At 39.1% G+C, this 21,557-nt stretch overlaps 1 protein-coding gene across 4 annotated transcripts; it reads right to left on the bottom strand.

Moving 5' to 3' along the window:
• Nucleotides 1–27: 27 nt before the first annotated feature.
• On the bottom strand, nucleotides 28–20,467 carry LOC145462861 (transmembrane channel-like protein 7). Of its 4 annotated transcripts, XM_081446500.1 has the most exons (18): nucleotides 19,498–20,466; nucleotides 11,767–12,022; nucleotides 11,417–11,486; nucleotides 9,795–9,876; nucleotides 9,014–9,381; nucleotides 8,021–8,175; nucleotides 7,582–7,732; nucleotides 6,726–6,887; nucleotides 6,142–6,323; nucleotides 5,660–5,738; nucleotides 5,274–5,371; nucleotides 5,002–5,115; nucleotides 3,194–3,269; nucleotides 2,600–2,730; nucleotides 2,137–2,169; nucleotides 1,518–1,640; nucleotides 1,348–1,426; nucleotides 28–826 (listed from the first exon to the last, which is right to left on the bottom strand). In XM_081446500.1, exons 1-18 carry the CDS (start codon nucleotides 20,033–20,035, stop codon nucleotides 770–772), a joined length of 2,754 nt encoding a protein of 917 aa, XP_081302626.1. In that variant the 5' UTR covers nucleotides 20,036–20,466; the 3' UTR covers nucleotides 28–769. The 4 variants fall into 4 exon arrangements, with proteins under 4 accessions (XP_081302626.1, XP_081302625.1, XP_081302628.1 ...); XM_081446499.1 differs by lacking the exon at nucleotides 28–826 and having other exon boundaries at nucleotides 836–1,426; nucleotides 19,498–20,467; XM_081446502.1 differs by lacking the exons at nucleotides 28–826; nucleotides 19,498–20,466 and adding an exon at nucleotides 15,352–15,640 and having other exon boundaries at nucleotides 836–1,426; nucleotides 11,767–12,019.
• Nucleotides 20,468–21,557: the final 1,090 nt, after the last annotated feature.

Genomic DNA, 21,557 nt, shown 5'->3' with positions numbered 1-21,557 from the left:
TAAAAACGGTTTTGGGAAAACGATGGACAGCGAAGGAAACAAAACTCTGGTCTAATCGCATGTATTTACTCAGTCAATAGTAAAAAATGTTTTGCGCAAAATGAACGATATTTATGGAAATAAACTCCGGTTTGATCCTATGTATTTACTTAGAAATACACATCATTTATCTACGAAATAAACTTAATTCAGAACTTCCTTTAAAGCATTACAAAGCATGTTCTTCGTTGGAATGCACCATTTGGAAAAATATACCTTACTTTATTTAGAGTATTTGCTTGGATGTGTACGCAAAGTGCTCACATAGCTTCCAAATTTACAATTCTAAGACATTGTAGTCTGTGTTCATTACAGACTACTGAAAGTAGTCCATCCCTTCCCGTCCATTGTCAGATAATAATGAAGGAGAGATAGCATGGCCGCGCGAGGACTGGGACTTTTGCGTGGCAGTTATTTGCCGTTGTCTCCTTCCGCATTGACTCTAGGTTAAAGCAATTCTTACTAAGTACTATTTATGACAAATCTTCCATAAGAGACTTTACAAAGGGTCCCCAAAATGTTTCTACAAAAAACGTAAAATAACAGTATGTTACAGTGACCAAAATTAAGTTGAATTAATTGATAGGAGACATGTCATATGGTGATTTTCATTTTCCCACGAGCAAAATGACTTCGCACAGCGAAATCAAAGGTATGAAGCATGTCACTTTGCACTGTAAGTTTACTTCTGGATTCCTTCTACGGCAAAGTGATATTGATTGCCAGGCATTCAAGGTTTCTCTTGACTTGTAAAGAACTGCAGAAGATACTTCTTGTCTCGTGATTCCTTTAGAGGGAGAAATAAAAGTAGACTGAATTTTTTTTAAGAAAGAAGATTAGCAGTATTTCGGTGAACGTATGTTTATGTGTCACGAAACATTTTAAGAATAGACCTTACTGTGAGAAGCGTAGTTTGTTTCAAAGCACTGTGACACGAGGTGTATGTCAGAATGAAGCGACAGGGAGTAATACATTTTGCCCTGAACGGAATCGGCTAGTCCATCCGTAGGTAACACCAAATTCTGCGAACTGAATCCCCTATTGCACATTTTTATAGGGTTAAAAAAAAATCGAATTAAAGTTATTTCCATCCTTGATTTATAAACAAAAGTTGTCAGCGAGATCGTCACTTTACTACCAGAGAACTCAAAACGCTCGTCAGTGCCTTCCTTTGAAAGACTTTTTCCCTGGTGCACTTCCTGAAATCGAAATTTAATGCGTGTTCATATTCATAATTCATTGCGGCTTGTAACGGGACTTCACCATATAGACACTATCTAGATTGACTTCCAGCTGAAGGATACATACCATACTGAGTTCTTCCCTAAGGCCATTAATCATTCTTCGGTAAACCTTGGCAATGGCATAGAAAAAATACAAACCAAGACTGAAAAAAGAAGGGATTCACCAGTCAGGCGTCAGTTTGAAACCTAAGGTAACGTAACGGAGCGTAACGTTGATCACGCATAAGCGCTTACCAGATAACCACTCCAAGCACAACAAGAAAGACGGGCGAGCTGAGAATGCGGAAAGTGTCACGAAATCCGCCAGGAAGAATTGATACCGTCCATGGGATGATGTCGTAAACTCCATTCAGTCCTCTGAAAATTTCAAGAATAAAGCTATATCAAGCTGAATTGAGGTCTCTTTACATGTAGACTGCATGCAGCTCTAGGCTTGATTACCAGCCGCTGTTCGAGAAGGAGGCGGAAATCGAGTCTATTGCAGCTCTAGATCTCTATTTTTCAAGAGAATCGTCGAGAAACTTTACTCGATTGGCGCACAATTTAGCCTAAACTGCGAGTTGTCTTGTGCTCTCCGCAGTGGGATAAGACGACTAACGTTTCAACTGTCACCATTCAACTCCAGCTCTCCTTTGTACTGGGCTTAAAGGTCTTCAGTAACGAATCAAATTCTTTCAAGAAAATCAAAGAAAATGTACGAGCACAGTAATGAGATTTTTGTTATTGAACTGTAAAAACCCACAGTGGCAGACAGACAGACAGACAGACAGACAGACAGACAGACAGATATTCAACCTTTATTTAAGCACGATTTAAAATTAGAGCTCAGAAACTCGAGGTGTTAAGAACTCACCTGAATGGTCCATACAACTCTGATGGACGGATCCTAGGGAAAAAATGAAGAACATAACAATTAAATGTCGTAAGTTGCATTACGTGAAATCCTTTCAAGCACGAGGCAAGTTCACAAAAAGCTCAATGTATCTTGATTTACTAAAATAAGTCTCTACCTAAAGTCATATCCAATTTAAACCTCGTTTCTCGGAGATCGAGGAATAAGACTGAGTACTAGCCCGGTGTCGCCATATTCGTTTTGTGAGGATAACCCATGGGGCTCTTAACCGGGATTGAGTACCTTTGGTATGTGGTCAATCTTCGTTGCTTTTACATAAGAGTCCCTCGGCAATAATATGGAATTCAAAAGGTTGAAGGTAGTGAGTAAATCGAAAACTTAATCTCACACGCGGTTAAGTAACAGCCCACCTGTGGTTGTAAATATATTTAGCTTTAATCACACTTCGAATAGTAACTCTTACTGTGTTACTCCATAAGCCACTGCGGCCAGGCAAAGAAGAAATGTGCCGAGCAGCAGAATCATAAAGAAGTAGTTTGATCTTCCGGCACGGTAAGCTTTCTCTTGGGTACTACAATTATAAATTACGGTCGCCTGTGAAAAACAGAAAGAGGGATCAGAACGTATTCATCACTCATTCGCTTGATATGAAAGGATTTCTGCATCAAAATGTGTAATCTTGCAGGGATAAAAAGATATATATTGAAAACTGAATTGGATTAAATTGTCTATACATTAGAAACGCCGGACACGATCTGAGGGGAAATGGATCTACTCTACACCAACCTGATTTTAATTTGAATGGGTGAAATTTTTATCTGCCTATTGACTCTCTGAATAATTTACCCCGTAAACTGCGAGAACTGAAGAACATTAATGAACTCAGGTAAGCGATTTTTAATCATTTTTAGATCAAATTAAATTATTGAATTTTATTATTTTAGAGTAATCTAGCCTCTTATATTAGCTTTAATCCCTCAGTATTTTATCTACTAAACATGACTGTGATCGATAATATCATACTTTTTACAAGGGACCACACTTCTCTCACCCTTACCTTCTTGGCGTAAAAAGTAATTAGAAGTTTAATGATCGCCATTAGCGGTAGAAATGGACTGTACCATGTACCAATCCTGAAATAAATTGTAACGAGGTTTAATCATAAGCAAAGACCGGGTACAATTAGAGATGCTTGGTTGTTCAAAGCAGCATTAGCAGGGCTCGAAACTGCGACTCACTGGTCGCCAATGCGACCAAAAATTGAGCACTGGCGACTAAATTTTCGGAACTGGTCACCAGCTGGTGACTCGCGTTTTGTCCGATAACTAAAGAAAACCATGACATAACTTTTGTTTTTAAATCTTTATGTTAGGAAATCAATCGGATATGGTAGCTAGTATAGGTAAAGTCTGCATACGAGCCAAGTGGCCCATCAGGCCGGAGCTTATCCTGGTTTCTGTAGCATGAAGCGACTAGGAGTATTTCTACTCCCCCCTGGATGGGATGCTAGTCCATCGCAGGGTTACCCCCAGCATTAAGTTCGCCGGTATCCATTTATACACCTGGGTGGAGAGAGGCACTGTGAGAGTAAAGCGCCTTGCTCAAGAACACAACACAATGTCCCCGGCCAGGGCTAGAACCCGGACCGCTCGATCCGGAGACGAGGGCACTAACCATGAGGCCATCGCGCCTCCCATAGCGAGTATACAACTCACCTTTCCGTCCCCAGTAAAATAATGTCTGAATATTACAAGACAATCGAAAAAAATTGAATGTATTTTGACACGTCGATATTGCGTTCACGGCACGCCATATTGTTTCAGCGGCTTCTTCCGAAACTGGGATCACAGGCACACTTCAACGCCATGGGCTTCTTATGTCTTCATTTGCCGCGAAAATCGCGGCAGATACCAATCAGTTGAAGGAATAATGTGAGTTTTTACGTTCGGGGAATGAAGATTCAGCACAGACCCGTGTTTGTCTCCCAATGAAAACCACGGACTTAAAACGTTTTATGCCTCACTTCATTTAAAGTGACTATGGAGACAACCATCACCTTCGGACCAGAGACATATCACCTGAGAACAACGGTAGCTTTATAACGAAGTGTTACTCGTGTTGTTTCTAATTGTTTTCGCTCTTCATTTGTGACTTTCCTTGCATGCCAAGTAACGTATAAAATCGTGTTCTTGTGTAAGTTATATATAAAATCATTTGGCGACCAAACTTTACGATCTGGCGACCAAAATTTTTCCGTTAGTTGCCAGTTGGCTCCCGAACGAAAAAGTTAGTTTCGAGCCCTGATTAGGCTAATTTATCTCACATTTATAACATTTCCTGCCTATGACTTTTTCCTTGCCCCCTTCAAGATATTATCTTTGTACTTTTGACAAGGGTGCTTTCAGAACTTCGAGAAGGTGTTTAGTCTTCCCCATCGCCTTCCTTACTTTGCTCTGTGTAAGGCTCTATATGGATGGATTCATAGGTCCTTCTTTTTGACAGAAGCGCTTTCAGAACTTCGAGGCGTTCATCCCCCCCGCCCCTTTCCCTTCCTTAGTGTGCTCTGTGTTAGGCTGTACAACGATGGATTCTTAGCTCCTTCCTTTTGATAGAGGTGCCTTCTGAACCTTAAGAAAATGTTCTGTCCCCCTCCTCTTCCTTAGTTTGACCGGGATTATCGCTGTACATCGATAGCTTCTTAGCTCCTTCAAGTCCTTTAATAAGGCTCCCACAAACACATACATTGATCATTGTAAAGACATGAATGATCTCGCAGTTAAGTACACAACCCAAGCATGGTCACAGTCCAATTGCGAACACTCTAAATTTACTACACAAGATCTAGATGTGAACACATACACATACCATATCAGAGACTGGCCATAAACAAGATCCAGAACGTTGTTTGGAAGATTGAATTCGGCGCGGCCAATTTTCCTTCCCAGGTCACATCCTAAACTAACGTAATCAGCAAAATACCTAAAGAAAAATTATAAACGACGATAAGTAAACGACACGAAACGTTCCTTTAAAGGAACAAAAATATTGCTGAGAGGTTACTAAATAACAAACGTAAAGCACTTTCGTAAATGGTCGAAGCAAAGACGTATATAATGGCAATAAAATGCTGTCGTTACCTCCGAGGCGTTTGGACTACGACGATAACCAGAATTGTGACGAAAAAGTCAGTCCATATCAACTTGAACATTTCTGCACCAATGACATTCTCCCAGCACTAATGGACAAAAAATTAAAATTTAAAATAACTTAAAATAGGCACTTTCATCTTTCACTGACTGACTGACTGACTGACTGACTGACTGAGTGACTGACGGACTGACTGACAGACAGACAGACAGACAGAAAGACAGACAGACAGAAAGACAGACAAACAAAGATTGAGGGACTGACTGACTGACGGAAGAATGGACGAAATATCGCTACGACTACTACAGCCACCCAAATTCTACAACACAATTGAAGGAGTTACACGTAACATGAAGGATACCGGTATCTGACTTACCAGCATACAAGTCTTGTTAATTCGATTGTAAAGCGAAACAAGCAGTACTGCAATTGAAGCCAGCTTAAGAAGCACAGTTCTGAAAATTTGAACGAAAAAGATGTTACAGAAGGCGGTTTGGTTTGGTTTTTGTTTTTATAACAGTTTAATGAAAGCCCCTGGGTTCCCAAAAGAAAACCCAGCAATCCGAACATTACAAATTACTAACCAATTGTTTAGTCTAAGATAAATCAAGACTTCGGTGTGAGTGGTTAAAATAGTGGGCAAAGGTTGGAAATAGCTACACTAGCTGAAGTTTGATCGAGTACAACGGAGGGAAATAACAGGCACATGCAAGCAATTGACAAGGGATATGTGAGAAGAACGCCTTCACCTATGCTTTCTTTTTCCCGCTTTTTTCATACGCGCGCTATAGACGCGCCATATTTGGAAGCAACCTCGTTTGCACTCTCGTTTACGGTGACGCAGCACCAGTGACATACCTGGCCAAGTCAACGTTGACTCTGACTCTTGGATTCCAGTCCTCCAACCGGGAAAAGAAGAAGAATATACTGGGAACAATGAATCCTAAGGCGGAGAGTGTGATTGGTGAAGCGTAGCTTTGCAAGAATTGAATTAAATCTGTCTTAATTGACGCCTTAAAATCCGGATTATCTTGCGAAGTCTACCTCGAAAAAAGAAACATGAATTAAAAATGTGACAAACACTCTGCTTAAAGAAATAATTTAAATAAACAAATAAAAGAAAAAAAAACACGGGGTGCGTTTTTATAATATAACCGAAGACGAGTAACCCTCTCAAAATGACGCTTGTTCACGTGAAGTCAAAGGGACTGTTAAAGGCGCATTTCGCAGCATTCGTAAAAAAACGAAAGCAAACGAACATGGAGTGGAGAGCCAATCACAACAGTGCGCTCGTGATCGAAAATGACGTCAATGTTGTCAACATGAACAAGAGCTATGAGACATAACCACGGTTTCCGAAAGTTTGGGCCGCTATAAACAATGACCATGCTTTTTAGCCAACGTTTATGTTAATGGCAATTCATTATTTCACTGTTTCTTACCGTAACGGACAACTGACTGGCCATAAAAATAAGGTAAGCTGACACACCCAGCAGCCCAAGTACAATCAGATTGACAAGAATCCTTATTGCGTACAGTTTATAGATTTCCTTCTTTGTTCTTTGGGCCAAAGTCGCAAGTCTTAAGTCTTCTGCAAGATCGACCTAAAAAAAATTAATCAAGTATTAAAAACACCCTGTAAGGTCCGGTTTTCACTACGACATAAAAACAAGCACAAGCATAAGCATAACATTAGTAAAGATGCCCACAACCCAAGCACAACCAGAACAAACATTTTTGTTCTTCTTGTGTTTATGCTTATGCCTATGTCAAGTGAGAACGCGCTGCTCTAAGCATAAGCATAAGCATAGGCAAAAACATCGTCCTCCATTCTGTTTTACTGTATTCAGGAGGTATGGAACTTAAAATAAGGCAATTATCCATCTTGTTTATGCTTACGTCCTTACTTCGGCGTCCTCGCTACCGTTATGCTTAAGCTTGTACTTGTGCTCGTGCTTGTGCTTATGTCGTACAAGTAGTGAAAACCAGGCTTAAGAAAGTGCGCAATGTTGACGCAATGATGGTGGGAGAAAAGAGTATTTACATTTTCACAAAAAATCGAGTGATTTTGCTTTCTTTTTCTCGCAGTGTTTCTAAAAGAAAAATAGAACATTTTTTCCCAGATTTCTTACAAGTAGATGTAAGCTACATCTCTAAACCTTCTAACATACTGAAATACATTATTCAGGGTTTAAATGGTCCGTGTTGCTCCCGCAGAGACAATAATTCCAAGAGACTTACCAATACAGTAAATTTGTACAGTGTTGCCTTTAAAAAGAGAGAAGGTATCAGTCTTACCTCGATCTCTTTGACGATCCTCATAGTCTGCAATTTTCCCGCAGCTTCGTCTTCGATGCACATATCCCAGCCGCCAAACACTTTATTCGCGTACGTGTGAGAATATTTACTACCTTCCTTTACGTAACTCTCCTCAAATATCTGCGAAGCACTGAAACAATCAATTGTACATACAGTTTGGTTTTACGAGTCGATTGAACCACTTACTAGTTAGAACTATCTCTTGGGCGAAATTCTTGAACCAATCGCACAACTCAAATATACAGAGCGGAAATATCTATTCTACTGCGTAGGAAAGGCAAATATTGCAAAATATTGCTTTCCTTATACTTTACGGGCTGTGTAAGGTTTGAATGGTAATGTGATAAAATGTACAGCCGCCATATTTTTTTTCCTACAGAAAAAAAGGATTTAGGCTAAAGTTATGTCTTACTCTTACCTCCACAAGATGGAAAGAAGAATGACTAGAAAGCAGAAACAGCCAACTATAAAATAGGCCAGCGGCATGTTGTAGTAAGTCTTCTCACCACTCGGCAATACCAAGACTTTGTCGGAGTACCTTCCATAGAACATGAAAGTCGTGTTGATCCAGCCCTACAATTCAAATAGAACGGGGCACTTAAAGGAGCTTATTCACGGTATTTCGAGTTATTTTGGCCACGTATACCAAGATAAAAAAACACCAAAGAGATGATAATGAATCAAAACGGCACAAGGATGGTTAAGGATGGAGAAGATTGACACAGATTACAAGCGAAGAACTTGAAAAATTTAGGCTAAACTTTTCAAGACGCGCAAACCGTGACGTAGCCAGCTAAAAGACTAAATTATTTATTGAATATACTGAAAGTGGTCTCGTGTCACTGAGACAGAAAGTCGTTGGGCTATGGTCCGACATAGTGAACACGCCAAACTTAGTAAAGTTGAGCTGAAACTAGTTTGTATATTCTCTCAAATGGATTGAAACTATCAACACTGTCGACTTATTTGAAAAAACTGCCAAGCTCAAACTGTCTCCGCTATGAAGACATGTTGTGTTGGGTTACGGGTAAAGTTATTCAGTATAAAAAAGGGAAAAGTCCTAACGAAAATAGGTGACAAATGGTCAAATTAAGAGGGTAAGCGACAGACATATTATAGGTTTAGCCCCTCATGGATTATTCTTGCGTGTCGACATCGTCATGGTAACCGATCTGGGGTAGAAGACAGACTTTACCTTTATAATTATCTTAGAAAGTACAGACAGGTCACCCTTACGATACAGAAAACATGTCCGTGAACAAACTAACTCTTGATTTCCGTCCGCCGTTAACTGTACAAACTGCAAAACGACTGTATTACATAAAATACAGATCTACATCTACATCTACATGAGTAAAGTCGGTAAAATATCTTAAGATATCACAGCGACTTGACAGACATGCCAACTTACGATGCCAGAAAAGAAGTCTGTGAGGAGTTGTGCAAAAGGCTTGTTTGTATAAAGGGAATAATCATTTGGTTTCACCAGATGGCATTTCCGATCAGTTTCTTCTTCGGTGGCGTTGGGCGCCACGTCTCTTCTCCGCCTTACCGCGGGAGATGCCGTTACAGTTGTTGGAACAATGGCTGAGGAACTGGATGAGGTTATTGTCGTATTGGAGGCGTTTTGAGGAGTCTGGTTCAATGGGAGTTCTTTTCCTGTGCTGATGGCTTGAGGAATGATTACGAAGCACAGAGTCAGAATGAAAATGTAGACGTTCAACTGAAGCAGCCATTTGAGAAATGTGAAATAAGACAGGACTCCATTTCCAAATGACCCTGGCAGCAAAATTAATACAACAAGATGGAATCAGTAACAAATCAGTTCATTTTAACATGGAGGCATGATAAGTTTACATCTCTAAGAAAAGAAATTTGGCAGTAATATGCATACAGTAACCAAAGTAGCAAAATATTACTGAGGGGTTGTTTTAATTATCGCATACACTCTTTCTTCTCATTTTGTCTAATTCACCAAAAATCACCGTAACAGCTGGCATACTAAGTATATATATATATATATATATATATATATATATATATATATATATATATATATATATATATATATATGTCTTTTTCCATTTCACTTCCAATCTCGAGATCTTAATTCTCCTAAGTGATTAACATAGAGTTCTTTCAATACCAGTCAGGAGAATCTGTAACAAACTAAGGCCACCATGTGCGCTCACCTTCTATTTCCTTGAAGTGACCTCTCCATAATTCATACGAGTTTACAAATTCCTTGCTGGCACCGTAACATCTTTTAAAATTCTGAAAGTGAAAGAGTTTCAAGGTTTAGGATGACACTCTTGAATAGACCATTTTACAGTTGTCTGCTCAGTGACCTGGCCTTTGTATGGCAGCGAGGCAAGAGTTGACCTTGTTTGGATACAGACCTCACTGCTTTTGTCATGTAAATGCACCTAGTTAGCATCAGAACAACTTGTTCTACACAACAAAAGCATTGAGGTCTGTATCAAAACAAGGTCAACTCTAGCCTCGCTGCCATACAAAGGCCAGGTCACTGAGCAGACAACTGTAAAATGGTCTATTCAGCTTCAACACTAACTGAGCTAAGCGTATAATAATTAACACCATTTTTGGAGCCATTCAAACCATAGTTAGTACTCTACTAACCATGTTCAAACGTACACAAAATACGTTTCGATCAAACAAAATATGGAATAAATCGCAGAGTTTTTTTCCTATTTTACCAACCAAACGTGTTTTATGTGTTCTTTCCAAGGAAAGGCGAACGAAAGTCTACTTCAAGACAGTCTACCGAGAGTATTTTTCACCAACTTAGGATATCATTAGAATAACTTCCAAAGGACCAAACGTTTTAACTGAAAACTGAAAATAATTTTTGACTTAAAACTAACAGATACGAGGACATTTTAGCCGAAGGGGTGCTCGGGTTTAGAATTGATGAAGCTTTAATCAAAAATCAATACCGTGGTTCATCGAAAACTAGACCTCGAAAAATCCCTAGGGACCAAACCTAAACTAAAAACGTCCCATATCCGAAAAAATATCCCAAAATGTATGAAATATTCCCTTCCACACAATTAATGTATAATATATACCGCCTTTCTTTGATTATAAATCTTATCGAGAGAATTGTTTTGCCAAAATCATATATAAACGGTTTTTATTTTGCAAGAATCTCAAACCGTACCAAGGTTTGTATATTCTACGCAAAAGTGTTATAACAAAGAAATCCCAAAATCGAGAGCCACACAAACCCAGAAAAATTCCTCGCACCTCCAGTCCTCATTTTAAATGACAAATGTCCTGAAAGTGATAATCTCGACAGCCTCAGTGTCTCATTAACTCGTGAAACTGATTAACGCCGCACGAAACACCTGCAACGGTGCAAAATTCGACAACTTGTGTCTAAACAAACTGACAGATGTCACTAATGACAGAACTTCACAACGGAAGACTGACACTGAATTCGTTACATCCCCTGTCACATCCTGGTACCTCGGGAAATTACCACGATACGGCACAAGAACTACAGAATTACAAGGCAAAATCATACCCCACTTCGTTACGTTCATTTCTCTAGCTTGAAAAAGCAGGTTGATTGTAATTCCAGCTCTACTTTACGAATTTGTCTTATAATGAAAAATAGTACCTTGCATGCACGCAAAAAGGCGTGAATGCATTCTACAACGTTCGACGTTTCTCCATAGTTTCACACGAAACTGTTTTCTATTTTCTGTTATTCTGATTTAAAACTGAACCCCAATCACCGCACGCTTAACTCAAAAATGCCCTCACAGAGTCACAATCTTTTAAAACGTACCATTGCGATATGAAGTCGTAGTTGTGTGAAAGAGGAGAGACCATGTGGGGTACTGGACAATGACGAACTCCTAAAGACGAAAGCACAAAGTAGACAAATAAATATAAATCAACAGACTGTTTAACTGAACAATTTTCTCTAATCAATACATTCAGTGCTCACTTTCGCTAAATTCACAGTGAGAATTTAAAACGCTTCTATTTTGAAGTGGCTTCCCAGTGGTAATTAAATTTGTATTAAAATTAATTCATAAAGCGACTTCCAGCACTGAACGAACAAAACACACATTATTTATTTTAAGAACCTCTTATGTTTACTATAAAAATTGTACATTATAAGTTGTCCTTTACCTTCTCTTTCGCAGCTTCGTAAGTCTCACCGACAAGGGCTCTGTTTGCTCGAACTTCTTTCTGGTTGAGCTTGTAGCCTCGTCCATCTGTTTCTCATCGTCAGAATCTTCGTTATTTACAGCCTCGTAATCGTGTGGTCTCGGCCGGTCTTTGCCCTGCATTTTCCTTCTTGCTTGTCGCTGCCAAAGTGACAGCTGCCGACTAGGAAGGTTCTTTAATATATCGGTCCTTCTAGAATTAGCGTCATCTTCCTCTGCTAAAGAAAAGCAAGTTTCTTGTCGGTCACCTGTAACGCACTTGAAATGAAATTGAACACTAAACTGAGAATGAATAATTTTTAACAAAAAACGCAAATACGTTCTTGAAAGTTGACAGATTTCTAAGCAACGCCTTTGTTGCTCGGAACATCAGACACAAAGTGTAAAAATGTATCAAACATGCAGTTTGCGAAAGGCAGAATGTTAAGTAAAAAACATGATCGTTTATCCAGTGTTGTCTGTTTTTAACAAAGTTTGAAACTGACACATGACAACAAGCTAAAAAGAATGATGTAAAAGGCTGAAAAAAAAAACTGATCTTTGAAGTGTCAAATCCTACTTGCAGAACTGTCGGAGAATTAGTTGGCCCGCCCAAGTTTACGGGAATACACAATTTAGTTTTCCCCAGTCAGAGCTGCAGGCTTCACTTAATCTGTTAAATGTCATGAATTTAATTTTGATTCCCCCCATCGACTCCTGCTCGCAGTGTAATAATGAACTCAAAGTAGCCTGCAGAACAGGCGGATAAGCGGGGGACTCATTTCATTGTAACTGGGCACAAACTTTCCCAGTTTTTAATGTCATCAGACATTCCTGGTGGTCGTATTTGTAGAGTATTAAAATGTAGCGAGAAAAACGCTATGGCCTCCTAGCCCATTAGTTTTTCTTCGGCTAAAAAGTACGAGGTGGTGGTTTTCACATGGTGGTCCTAACGCGGGGTTCCACTTAAAATGGCCAATAAGAACAAACGTAAAAACAGAATCAACCAATGAGAACTCAGAGCAAATAAACTAATCAGCGCAGAGCGCGGGAAGACTCATTCTAGGTTCTTTGCCGAGTAAGTGGCGCTACATTTTTAAACTACACTCTTGTTTATAGAGCTGAACAGGAATAAGTCAACACAGAAGTCTATAATGAAAGTGGTAAAAGTTCAAGTGAGGCCTTACACTACTGTAAAATGATGTTAAAATCTTTTAAAAAATCCAAGCTTTCGCCGATCTACGGCATCATCAGGGATAAGAAAAAATATTCCGCGTAAGGCTTATATACAGATATAAAGTAAAAACGTGTGAAAAGCGAAAGAATGTGGAGGGTAAAATGCATGAGATAAATAAGATACAAATATGAATAAAAGCGAATGATGTGATCTAATGAGCGAGTGTCAAAGTACAAAGAGTCTCTAGATATGTTAAAATAATTATTAGAATAAAAGGTCCGCGAATTCGCTGCATTCCTCTGGCGAGTTGAGGGCAGGTTTGTAGTTTCGTATGTAAATCGCTTCGAACAGTCGTAGATTTGCGCGGTCGTTTTCTAGTCCAATGGTCTTGATTTCGTTGCCTTTGTGGACTTTGTTTTGGCACTTTGAAATGTGTTTCTTCACGGAGGAGTTGTCATTGTTCAGGTGTTCTCTTACACGATCGTGGATAAAGCGTGTAGTACTCCCGATGTAGTATTGGTTGCAGTTGTTAGATGTGATTTGGTAAACAGCGTTGCGTAATAAGCACAATTTGGTGCTGGAGATAGGGCAGTTGGCCCTCGTGCATGTCCGTTCCGTGTTGTTTTGAGAGAGAGCTCGTCTGAGGGTGTATGACTTGTGCGCGACCCGTACTGGTATACCTTCTTTTCGGAAAATGTTGGTGATCCTGTAGTTGAGACGTTCGGAGATATATGGGATCTTCAGGTACGACCATTCTGTGCTGAGAGGTCGAGGGTCTTTCTGATGGTTCTGGGAGTGTTTAGTTTTGTCTATAGTGCTTTCAGGATACCCGTTAAGACGGAGGACGTCGTCAAACATGTTTTGATGCTTTGTGGCTGTCGTTTTTGTAGAGCATTTATCGTCGATACGTTTCCGCTCATTACGAATGAAGTTCGAAGATCAACTTCATTCGTAATGAGCGGAAACGTATCCTATTTGTCTATAGTGCATTCAGGATTTTTTAAAAGATTTTAACATCATTTTACAGTTACTGTAGTGTAAGGCCTCACTTGAACTCTTACCACTTTCATTCAAAATGCTACTGAAGGACAACATCCAACGATTATAGAAGTCTATAATGCTTGGCATTTTAAACCTCTGGTCATCATAATAAAAAGTTTGGTGCTGCCATTATAAATTAAAACCTGCAGCTCGATGTATGTTCAACAATTATCTCGGCGGTGAAATCAAATGCTTAAATCATGTTATATTCTTTCAAGATTAAGTCAGCAAAAATAATTTCTTTTCTACAGCTAAAAGAGTGTGGTTGTGTAACGCTTTATTAAGATGGCGGAAGTCTTCTATAGCGCACTCCAAGTATGGCAGGTAACCAGGACTTGCCGATCACACAGGTATATGGAGATGGTGACAACTTGTTAAAACATAATTGAATGACCCACTTATATTATCTTCAAGGCGAAAGTCAAGTTGTAACAAGTCATTGCACGAAACTGTCGCAAGTTGTCAGGGATTTTTCTTGACGGATAAAATGTAAATTTTCCAAACTGTACCTGTTTACTTATGCCCGTATTTTTACATTAAAATAATGCGTTATTACAGTCTTTCATTGTTATTTGTTTGCTTGTTTGTTTGTTTATTTTCTATTGTCCTTGAACAACACGGTCTCGTAAATTTTCGAAATATTTCCTGACAACAAAACTCAGGTTTATTTTGTAAAAATGATACTGTTTTGGAACAAGACTGTTAAAATTAAAATTGACGATGTAGTTGTGACGAACTATTTAGTTGGATGCGACACGATTGTCATTTCGGATCAGTGGGCTAACTAAGTTCACAGACTGATTTGAATGACTGTATTTGTAGCATTGAACAAATATTAAGATTGGGAGAATCTTGTACAAGCCGACCCGTCTAAAAACACCAGTTAACAACCACGGAGTGTAATGCTAAATTTATAAACAAAAATCACTTCATATGGGCCTTTTAACGTGGAAAGTCACTTAGAATATATTAGCCGGCTTCCTATAATTTACTAAGTGCTTCGAAGCGAAACTGACAAATTCATTTTATAGTTACAAAAAAAGAAAGCCTATGCAAGTGACGCGCGTTTTAACTGCGTTTATAAATAGCTCGTTAAAACTCATCAAAACTTATACAGCTACATGTACACGTGCAAAGTTCCTGAAGTCCATTCGATTTAATTCTACCGACAAAACACTGATGTACCGTTCCGTATCGCTTTCCCACACTATGAACCTCATTTAACATGCAGCGTTCTATAAATAAGTTCAGCCTGCTAACAGGATAAACTGTTGTACAACGACCACGTTTAGTCACTTGTTACTCATACAACGACATCAACATAATAATAGTTGTTAGAATTTTACTAACCGGAATAAACCGTCAATTTTGTATCGGACGCGTCGGAGACGTCTTGTAATTCACTGCTCATTTCGTGTTGAGGTTCATCCATTTCCGCACCGTTAAGTATAGCTGTTTACATTTTCATTCTTCAATCATGACAGTTCCTCTCCGTTTGATTCGACGAAACGAAGCAGGAGATACTCCTGGATTAATTGTTCAAGGTTTCCCACTCAAATATTCACCCACTACCGACACGTTGAACAAACAAATACAGGGAATAGATTCAGCCGAGATGAAAGCTTTCCTTGATTAAACACAATTTGCATAAAGTTTTCCGCGTCTGTCCTTTAAAAATGCTTTAAAGCCCCTTGTGGGATTTTCGCATCAGTGAGCACGAAATAAAAAAAAGAAAAACTGAAAACCACGATATTCATGAAACAAACGACATAAACCCGCTATTCTCGAAGAATACATGTTGCCACAAAATGGCAAACTGATAGCTTTATAAAAGGTTTTACAACTAGACACCAATAAAATGACCGCAATTACAAAAATCAAAATTTACAGAGTAAAACGGTATTAACAGGCGCAGCAGTTTTTTTTATAAATAACTTAAGGTTACAGTATACCTTCAGGGGTGTCTCGCGCTCAAGCGATGTAGCGCGTGTAGTTTAAGCTGTAGATACCTAAACCCCTATATCAAATTAAAGCTTATGGAGCTGGCTATCAAACTATACCAAGAATTTTGAAAGAAAATGAATTGTCGAATTTTTCACGACCACTAAATGCGAGCGCCCGAATCACCTTTCGAGAGCTACAAGTCAAAGCGAATTTCGTTTTTCGCCAATTTAATTTTTTCCTCGGTTTCAGGGCCCAAAGCGCTTAAAAAACGTGTCTGCGTTTTGGCATATTCAATTGCAGTAAAAAGTTACAGAACATTTTCGAAATAGGATTAAAAAAATGTGGAGTGATCGTACAAAAATCGCTCTCGAAGAAAAAGTATTTCGAAATTAACAATTCCCAGACACGCTTTTGTAGTTTATATGTTAAACTAGTCACTGTCCAAATTTAAGAGCAATCGAACAAATTCCCTTTGAGTTATAACTCTTTAAAGTGTCTGCTTCAAGTGAAAAAATTTATTCGAGAAAACAGCGCTAAGAAAAATTTTCTGCTTCGCAAACAAACTCCGCCCACAAACGCCTTCAACTGGGTTCTCAGATAACTAAGCCAATCAGGGCAGGGAAAGTTTACTACCGTTAACCTCCTGGTGAAATTTACGCGCGAATCTCTAAAAAACTCTTGTGTTTCGCAATGCGCTCAAGGAACCGAAGGCAGAGAGATAATTTTTCTGTAGCTCAGTTTTTCTTGAAGCTGGTCTGGCAAAATGGGGAAGACTGAAAATGGATACGAACGCTAGAGTGGCTGAGCGAAGGAAACAAACACAAGAAAGCGCGGAGAGCAACTGTGTGTGGGCAACTGTGCATGGATAATATTTCAAATGGTCTCAATGAGTCCGACGATTCGTCGATATCGGACTCATCAGGAGAGTCTCTGTCAGCATCCCTGTTATTGCTGTCAAGTTCCGAAATTTTTACAGAACCTTTCTTTTCTCTTACCACGAATATTTGCCCGCCTTATACGATAACTATAGCTTCATCCGCGTGGCGAACTTTCGCTTCTTCACTCGTTGATGTATTTTCATTCGTTCTTCGCTGTTTTCGCTTTTTCGAACTGGTCCATGGTTTAAACGTGGTCTATGTTTACTTATAACATAACAGAGACACGCCTAATACCTAAAATGCTGGGTAGTCAGAACAACAATGCTGATCAACTGAGCAGTCAATTCGTGACATCCATATAGGTAATTCCCGCGAAAATCGTCTCGGTTGATTGCATACGCGCCATAGGGCTGTCAATCAAGAGGTAAACTTTTACTTCCGGTGAAAACGTAAAACCGCCATTTCTCCGCCAATATTTAGCCTTTTTCAATTTTTTTTTCAGAAATTAGAGATTATTCTTCGACCACTATTTTGACTCAAAAATCCAAATTTGAAGAAAATTGCCGACCCGAAGGTATACTGTAACCTTAAGTAAGTGATATTATTCGTCAAAACCTTGCGGTAATTTGATGTGTAAACTGACTATAGCCATTGCAAATACACATTCACTCCCGAGAATAAATTTGTTTAAATATAAACGTGTTTAAAAAATTGCATGAAAATACTGAACTGATACTTTTTTAGAGAATAGCTGTTGCCAAGAGTTTCTTCTTGTTCTGAAGAATTTTTTTCTCATTAAGGTTACCGTATACCTTCAGGGGTGTCTCGCGTCCAAGCGATGTAGCGCGTCCGGTTTAAGATGTAGATACCTAAGCCCCATATCAAATTAAAGCTTATGGAGCTGGCTATCAAACCATACCAAAAATTTTGAAATAAAATGAATTGCCGATTTTTTCACGGCCACTAAATGCAAGCGTCCTAATCACCTTTTGGAAGCTACAAGTCAAAGCGAATTTTGTTTTTCGCCAATTTATATTTTTCCTCGGTTTCAGGACAAAAAGCGCTAAAAAAGCGTGTCTGCGTTTTTCCATATTCAATTGTAGTAAAAAGTTACAGAACATTTTCGAAATAGGATTTAAAAAATGTGAAGTGATCGTACAAAAATCGCTCTCGGAGAAAAAATATTTCGAAATAAACAATTCGCAGACACGTTTTTGTTTTTTATATGTTAATCTAGCTACTGTCCAAATTTGAAGGCAAACAAACAAATTCCGTTTGAGTTGTAACTCTTTAAAGTGTCTGCTTCAAGCGAAAAAATTTATCCGAGAAAACAGCCCTAAGAAAAATATCTTGCTTCGCAAACAAACTCCGCCCACAAACGCCTTCAACTGGGTTCTCAGATCACTGAGCCAATCAGCGCTTGGAAAATTTACTGCCATTAACTCGCGGTGAAATTTACGCGTGAATCTGCAAAAAAACCTTGCGTTTCGCAATGCGCTCAAGGCGGAGAGATAATTTTTCTGCAGCTGGGTTTTTCTTGAAGCTGGTTTGGCAAAATGGGGAAGACGAAAAAGGATACGAACGCTAGAGTAGCTGGGGGACGAGAACAAACAAAAGAAAGCGCGGCAGAGCAAATGTGCATGGATAATATTCCAATGGATCTCAATGAGTTGGACGATTCATCGGTATCGAACTCAACAAAAGAGTCTCTGTAAACATCGCTGTTATCGCTGTCGAGTTCCCAAATTTTACACAACCTTTCTCTTCTCTTGACTCGATCTTTTTGCCCGCTTGATACGTCCGTAGCTTCATCCACGAGGCCAACTTTCGCTTCTTCACTCATTGATGTATTTTCATTCATTCTTCGCTTTTTCGAACTGGTAAACGGAGTTTTCCGTGGTCCATGTTTACTTATAACTTAACAGAATTACATCTAATACGAAAAATGCTTGGATTAACAATGCTGATTAACTGAGTAGCCAGCCAATTCGTGGTATCCATATCGGTAATACTCCCGCGAAAGTAGTCTCGGTTGATTGCATACACGTTATAGGGCTGTCAATCAAGAGGGAACTTTTACTTCCGGCCATAACGTAAAACATCCATTTCTCCGCCAATATTAGGTTTTTTTCAATTTTGTTCTCAGAAATTAGAGATTACTCTTCGACCATTAGTTTGAACCAAAAATCCAAATTTGAAGAAAATTGCCGATCTGAAGGTATACTGTAACCTTAAGTACCACTTATAACGGTTAATTAATATTATCATATGGCTTTGGCTTGTGGCCGATATAACGCGCGCTCTGATTGGTTAATTGTCACTGAATTGTAGGGCATTATTCTCCCGTAATGCCCACGGGCCGATTACGGATTATGCAAATTAGGAAGAACCCGGTTCTGAAAATTCAAGCGCATTGAAGCGATGAAAGCCGATTAAGATCAGTACGAGAATATCAGTAGCTAAAAGTTTAGAGATATTTCTTTAATAAAATTTATATAGATGACTTACCAGTCGGTCACCTTGGCGGGCACTAGTGAAAAACAATCAAAGTTTGCCTAGTCTTAAGTATAGCTAAAATCGCTAAGTAAAAAACACCATCGGCAGATCTGCCATGCATCCTGAGCAGAACACCACAAAGAAACTTATAAGTTATCATCTTAGTCACAGCAATTACCGAAGTATTGAACTCCGTCAAAGTTCTCGTCAAATAGATTCCCTCGCTTTGACACAAGCAAGTGTAAATCAGCTTCCAGGATCATCAGATGTAAACAATCGGGCGGTTTCTGTCGGTAGCAGTGTTTCTGATAACTGCAGACGTTCACAAGGCTTGAAATGTTCATCCATAAATCCCAGAATGAAGAAGGCGAAGATATGTTGTCGAAAGCGAATGCGAAGATCGAGTTAAGCTTATTTTGAGCAGTCCATTCTGAAGCATTAGTATCTTCTTTCACCGAAAGACGGTTGGTTTGGACAATTTTGAAGCACTTGCTGTCTTTTCCATATGCGTTGACGTTTCGCCCCAAAAGTCGGAAAAACTTCCCCATCAACTTGTGGTACCACGATACTAAAATACGTTTTTGAGGCTGTGACAGTGACTTTTCCGTAAAGAAATGAGTGTTTTTAACGGAATACGTAATACAGTGGTTAAATTCGCTGACTGTGTAGTTTTGCCCTAGGTTTGAGACGATGAATGAATCGGTAAACGCGCGCATCGCCGGATGTAAATTGACGACTTCCGCTCGAATGATTTTTCTCTTTATTGATGAGCCATATAATAAACAACTTAATAACCTCGATCCTTCGGTCGTTACGGGAAAATCTCAAACCTCGGCCTACCGTATTGACCTCGCTATCGCTCGGTCAATACGGCAAGGCCTCCGTTTGAGATTTTCCCGTAACGACCTCACTCTCGGTTATTAAGTAGTTAGTATCTTTGTCAGTCTTTCATCAAGACATGAAAAGCAAAGCAAGGCAAGATGCAAACAAACGAAATCAACAACTGTAATTTCTGTCATAAGAAGTATTTTATAGAGTAAAAATGTGTCATTTCCACTATCGCTAAGAAACGTTTTTTTAAAGACTTTTTTTTCACATTTCTCATCCAAACAGGGAATCAACAACCGCGCCCACGTGCACTCATTCAACAATTGATACAAGGTTAACACTTGTTTTCTTGTTATCTATTTTTAATATTTCGAGAGGTAATAGTTTTCTAATGCATGGACACCTTCTTTCCTTAGGGTGGAGTGGGTGACGCACCAACAGTGTCTGCATAACATGCTAAAATTATCTTTGCAATCTAAAACTGCATCGATGTATCATTCTCCAAGGACATTTTCAATACATAAAGCGATTTAAATTTTGACTCCACTGTTGGCCTTAAATAGATAAAACGTAATTAAATGTTTACTCCAGAGGTGACCTAAACAGTTGCGGTCTGGGAACCTGGCAGCAGTCAGGAGTTGTGTTCTTGGGAAAGACATTCCCAGTGCCTATTTCCTTAATCCAGAAATACAAATGGATAGCAGTGGATTGGTTTGGCTTACCTCAATATTGGAGTCCTTAGAGCAAGTGTGCAGCTGTACTCTTTGTTGCTTCATGTCACGGATTTTGCGACACTTGAAACTCACTTTTACACCTAACAAAAACTACAAGCAGTATAAATAATAGACGGTAAATTCTAGATATCAGAGAAAGACTTTATATATTAAATAATTTCAGACCATTCAGTTGACAGGTGTGAATACTAAGGGAAATAAATCACGATCTCAAGTAGCTACTGATAACGGCGCATACATTTTACTAATTGCCATAAAACGGTGTTTTCCTCGTCTAAGCTGTTCAAACAGCGATTACCTCGTTTTATTTTTAATGATATGAAGACAAATAGACTACATAACGGTTCAAGCAATGTATGAGCCACTAAGGTATTTTGTTTAGTCCAACCTAAAAATACTTGCTGTATTAATTGTAGTGTACTCTGTGCTGTATGCGGGGAGTTTATTACAAATGAAACTTTCAAAATTACCTGATTCCCAAAAAAGTCTTCTGTGTCGCCGTGGCAAAGCGTTTGATCGTTGAACGGAAGATTCTAGGTCCAGTTAAAGCAGAGAACCTGTAGCACGCGAAACTGCTCATATCATAGGTAAGCTTTTTATTCACGTCAATGAATGTCCACTGTGGCTTGAATGAAGAACGGCACACGGTTTAAAGTAACCTTCACACGAACAAAAA

This window comes from Orbicella franksi, chromosome 12 (assembly GCF_964199315.1).
Source record: "Orbicella franksi chromosome 12, jaOrbFran1.1, whole genome shotgun sequence".
Classification (NCBI taxonomy): domain Eukaryota; kingdom Metazoa; phylum Cnidaria; class Anthozoa; order Scleractinia; family Merulinidae; genus Orbicella; species Orbicella franksi.
This window is presented reverse-complemented; position numbering and strand designations above follow the sequence as displayed.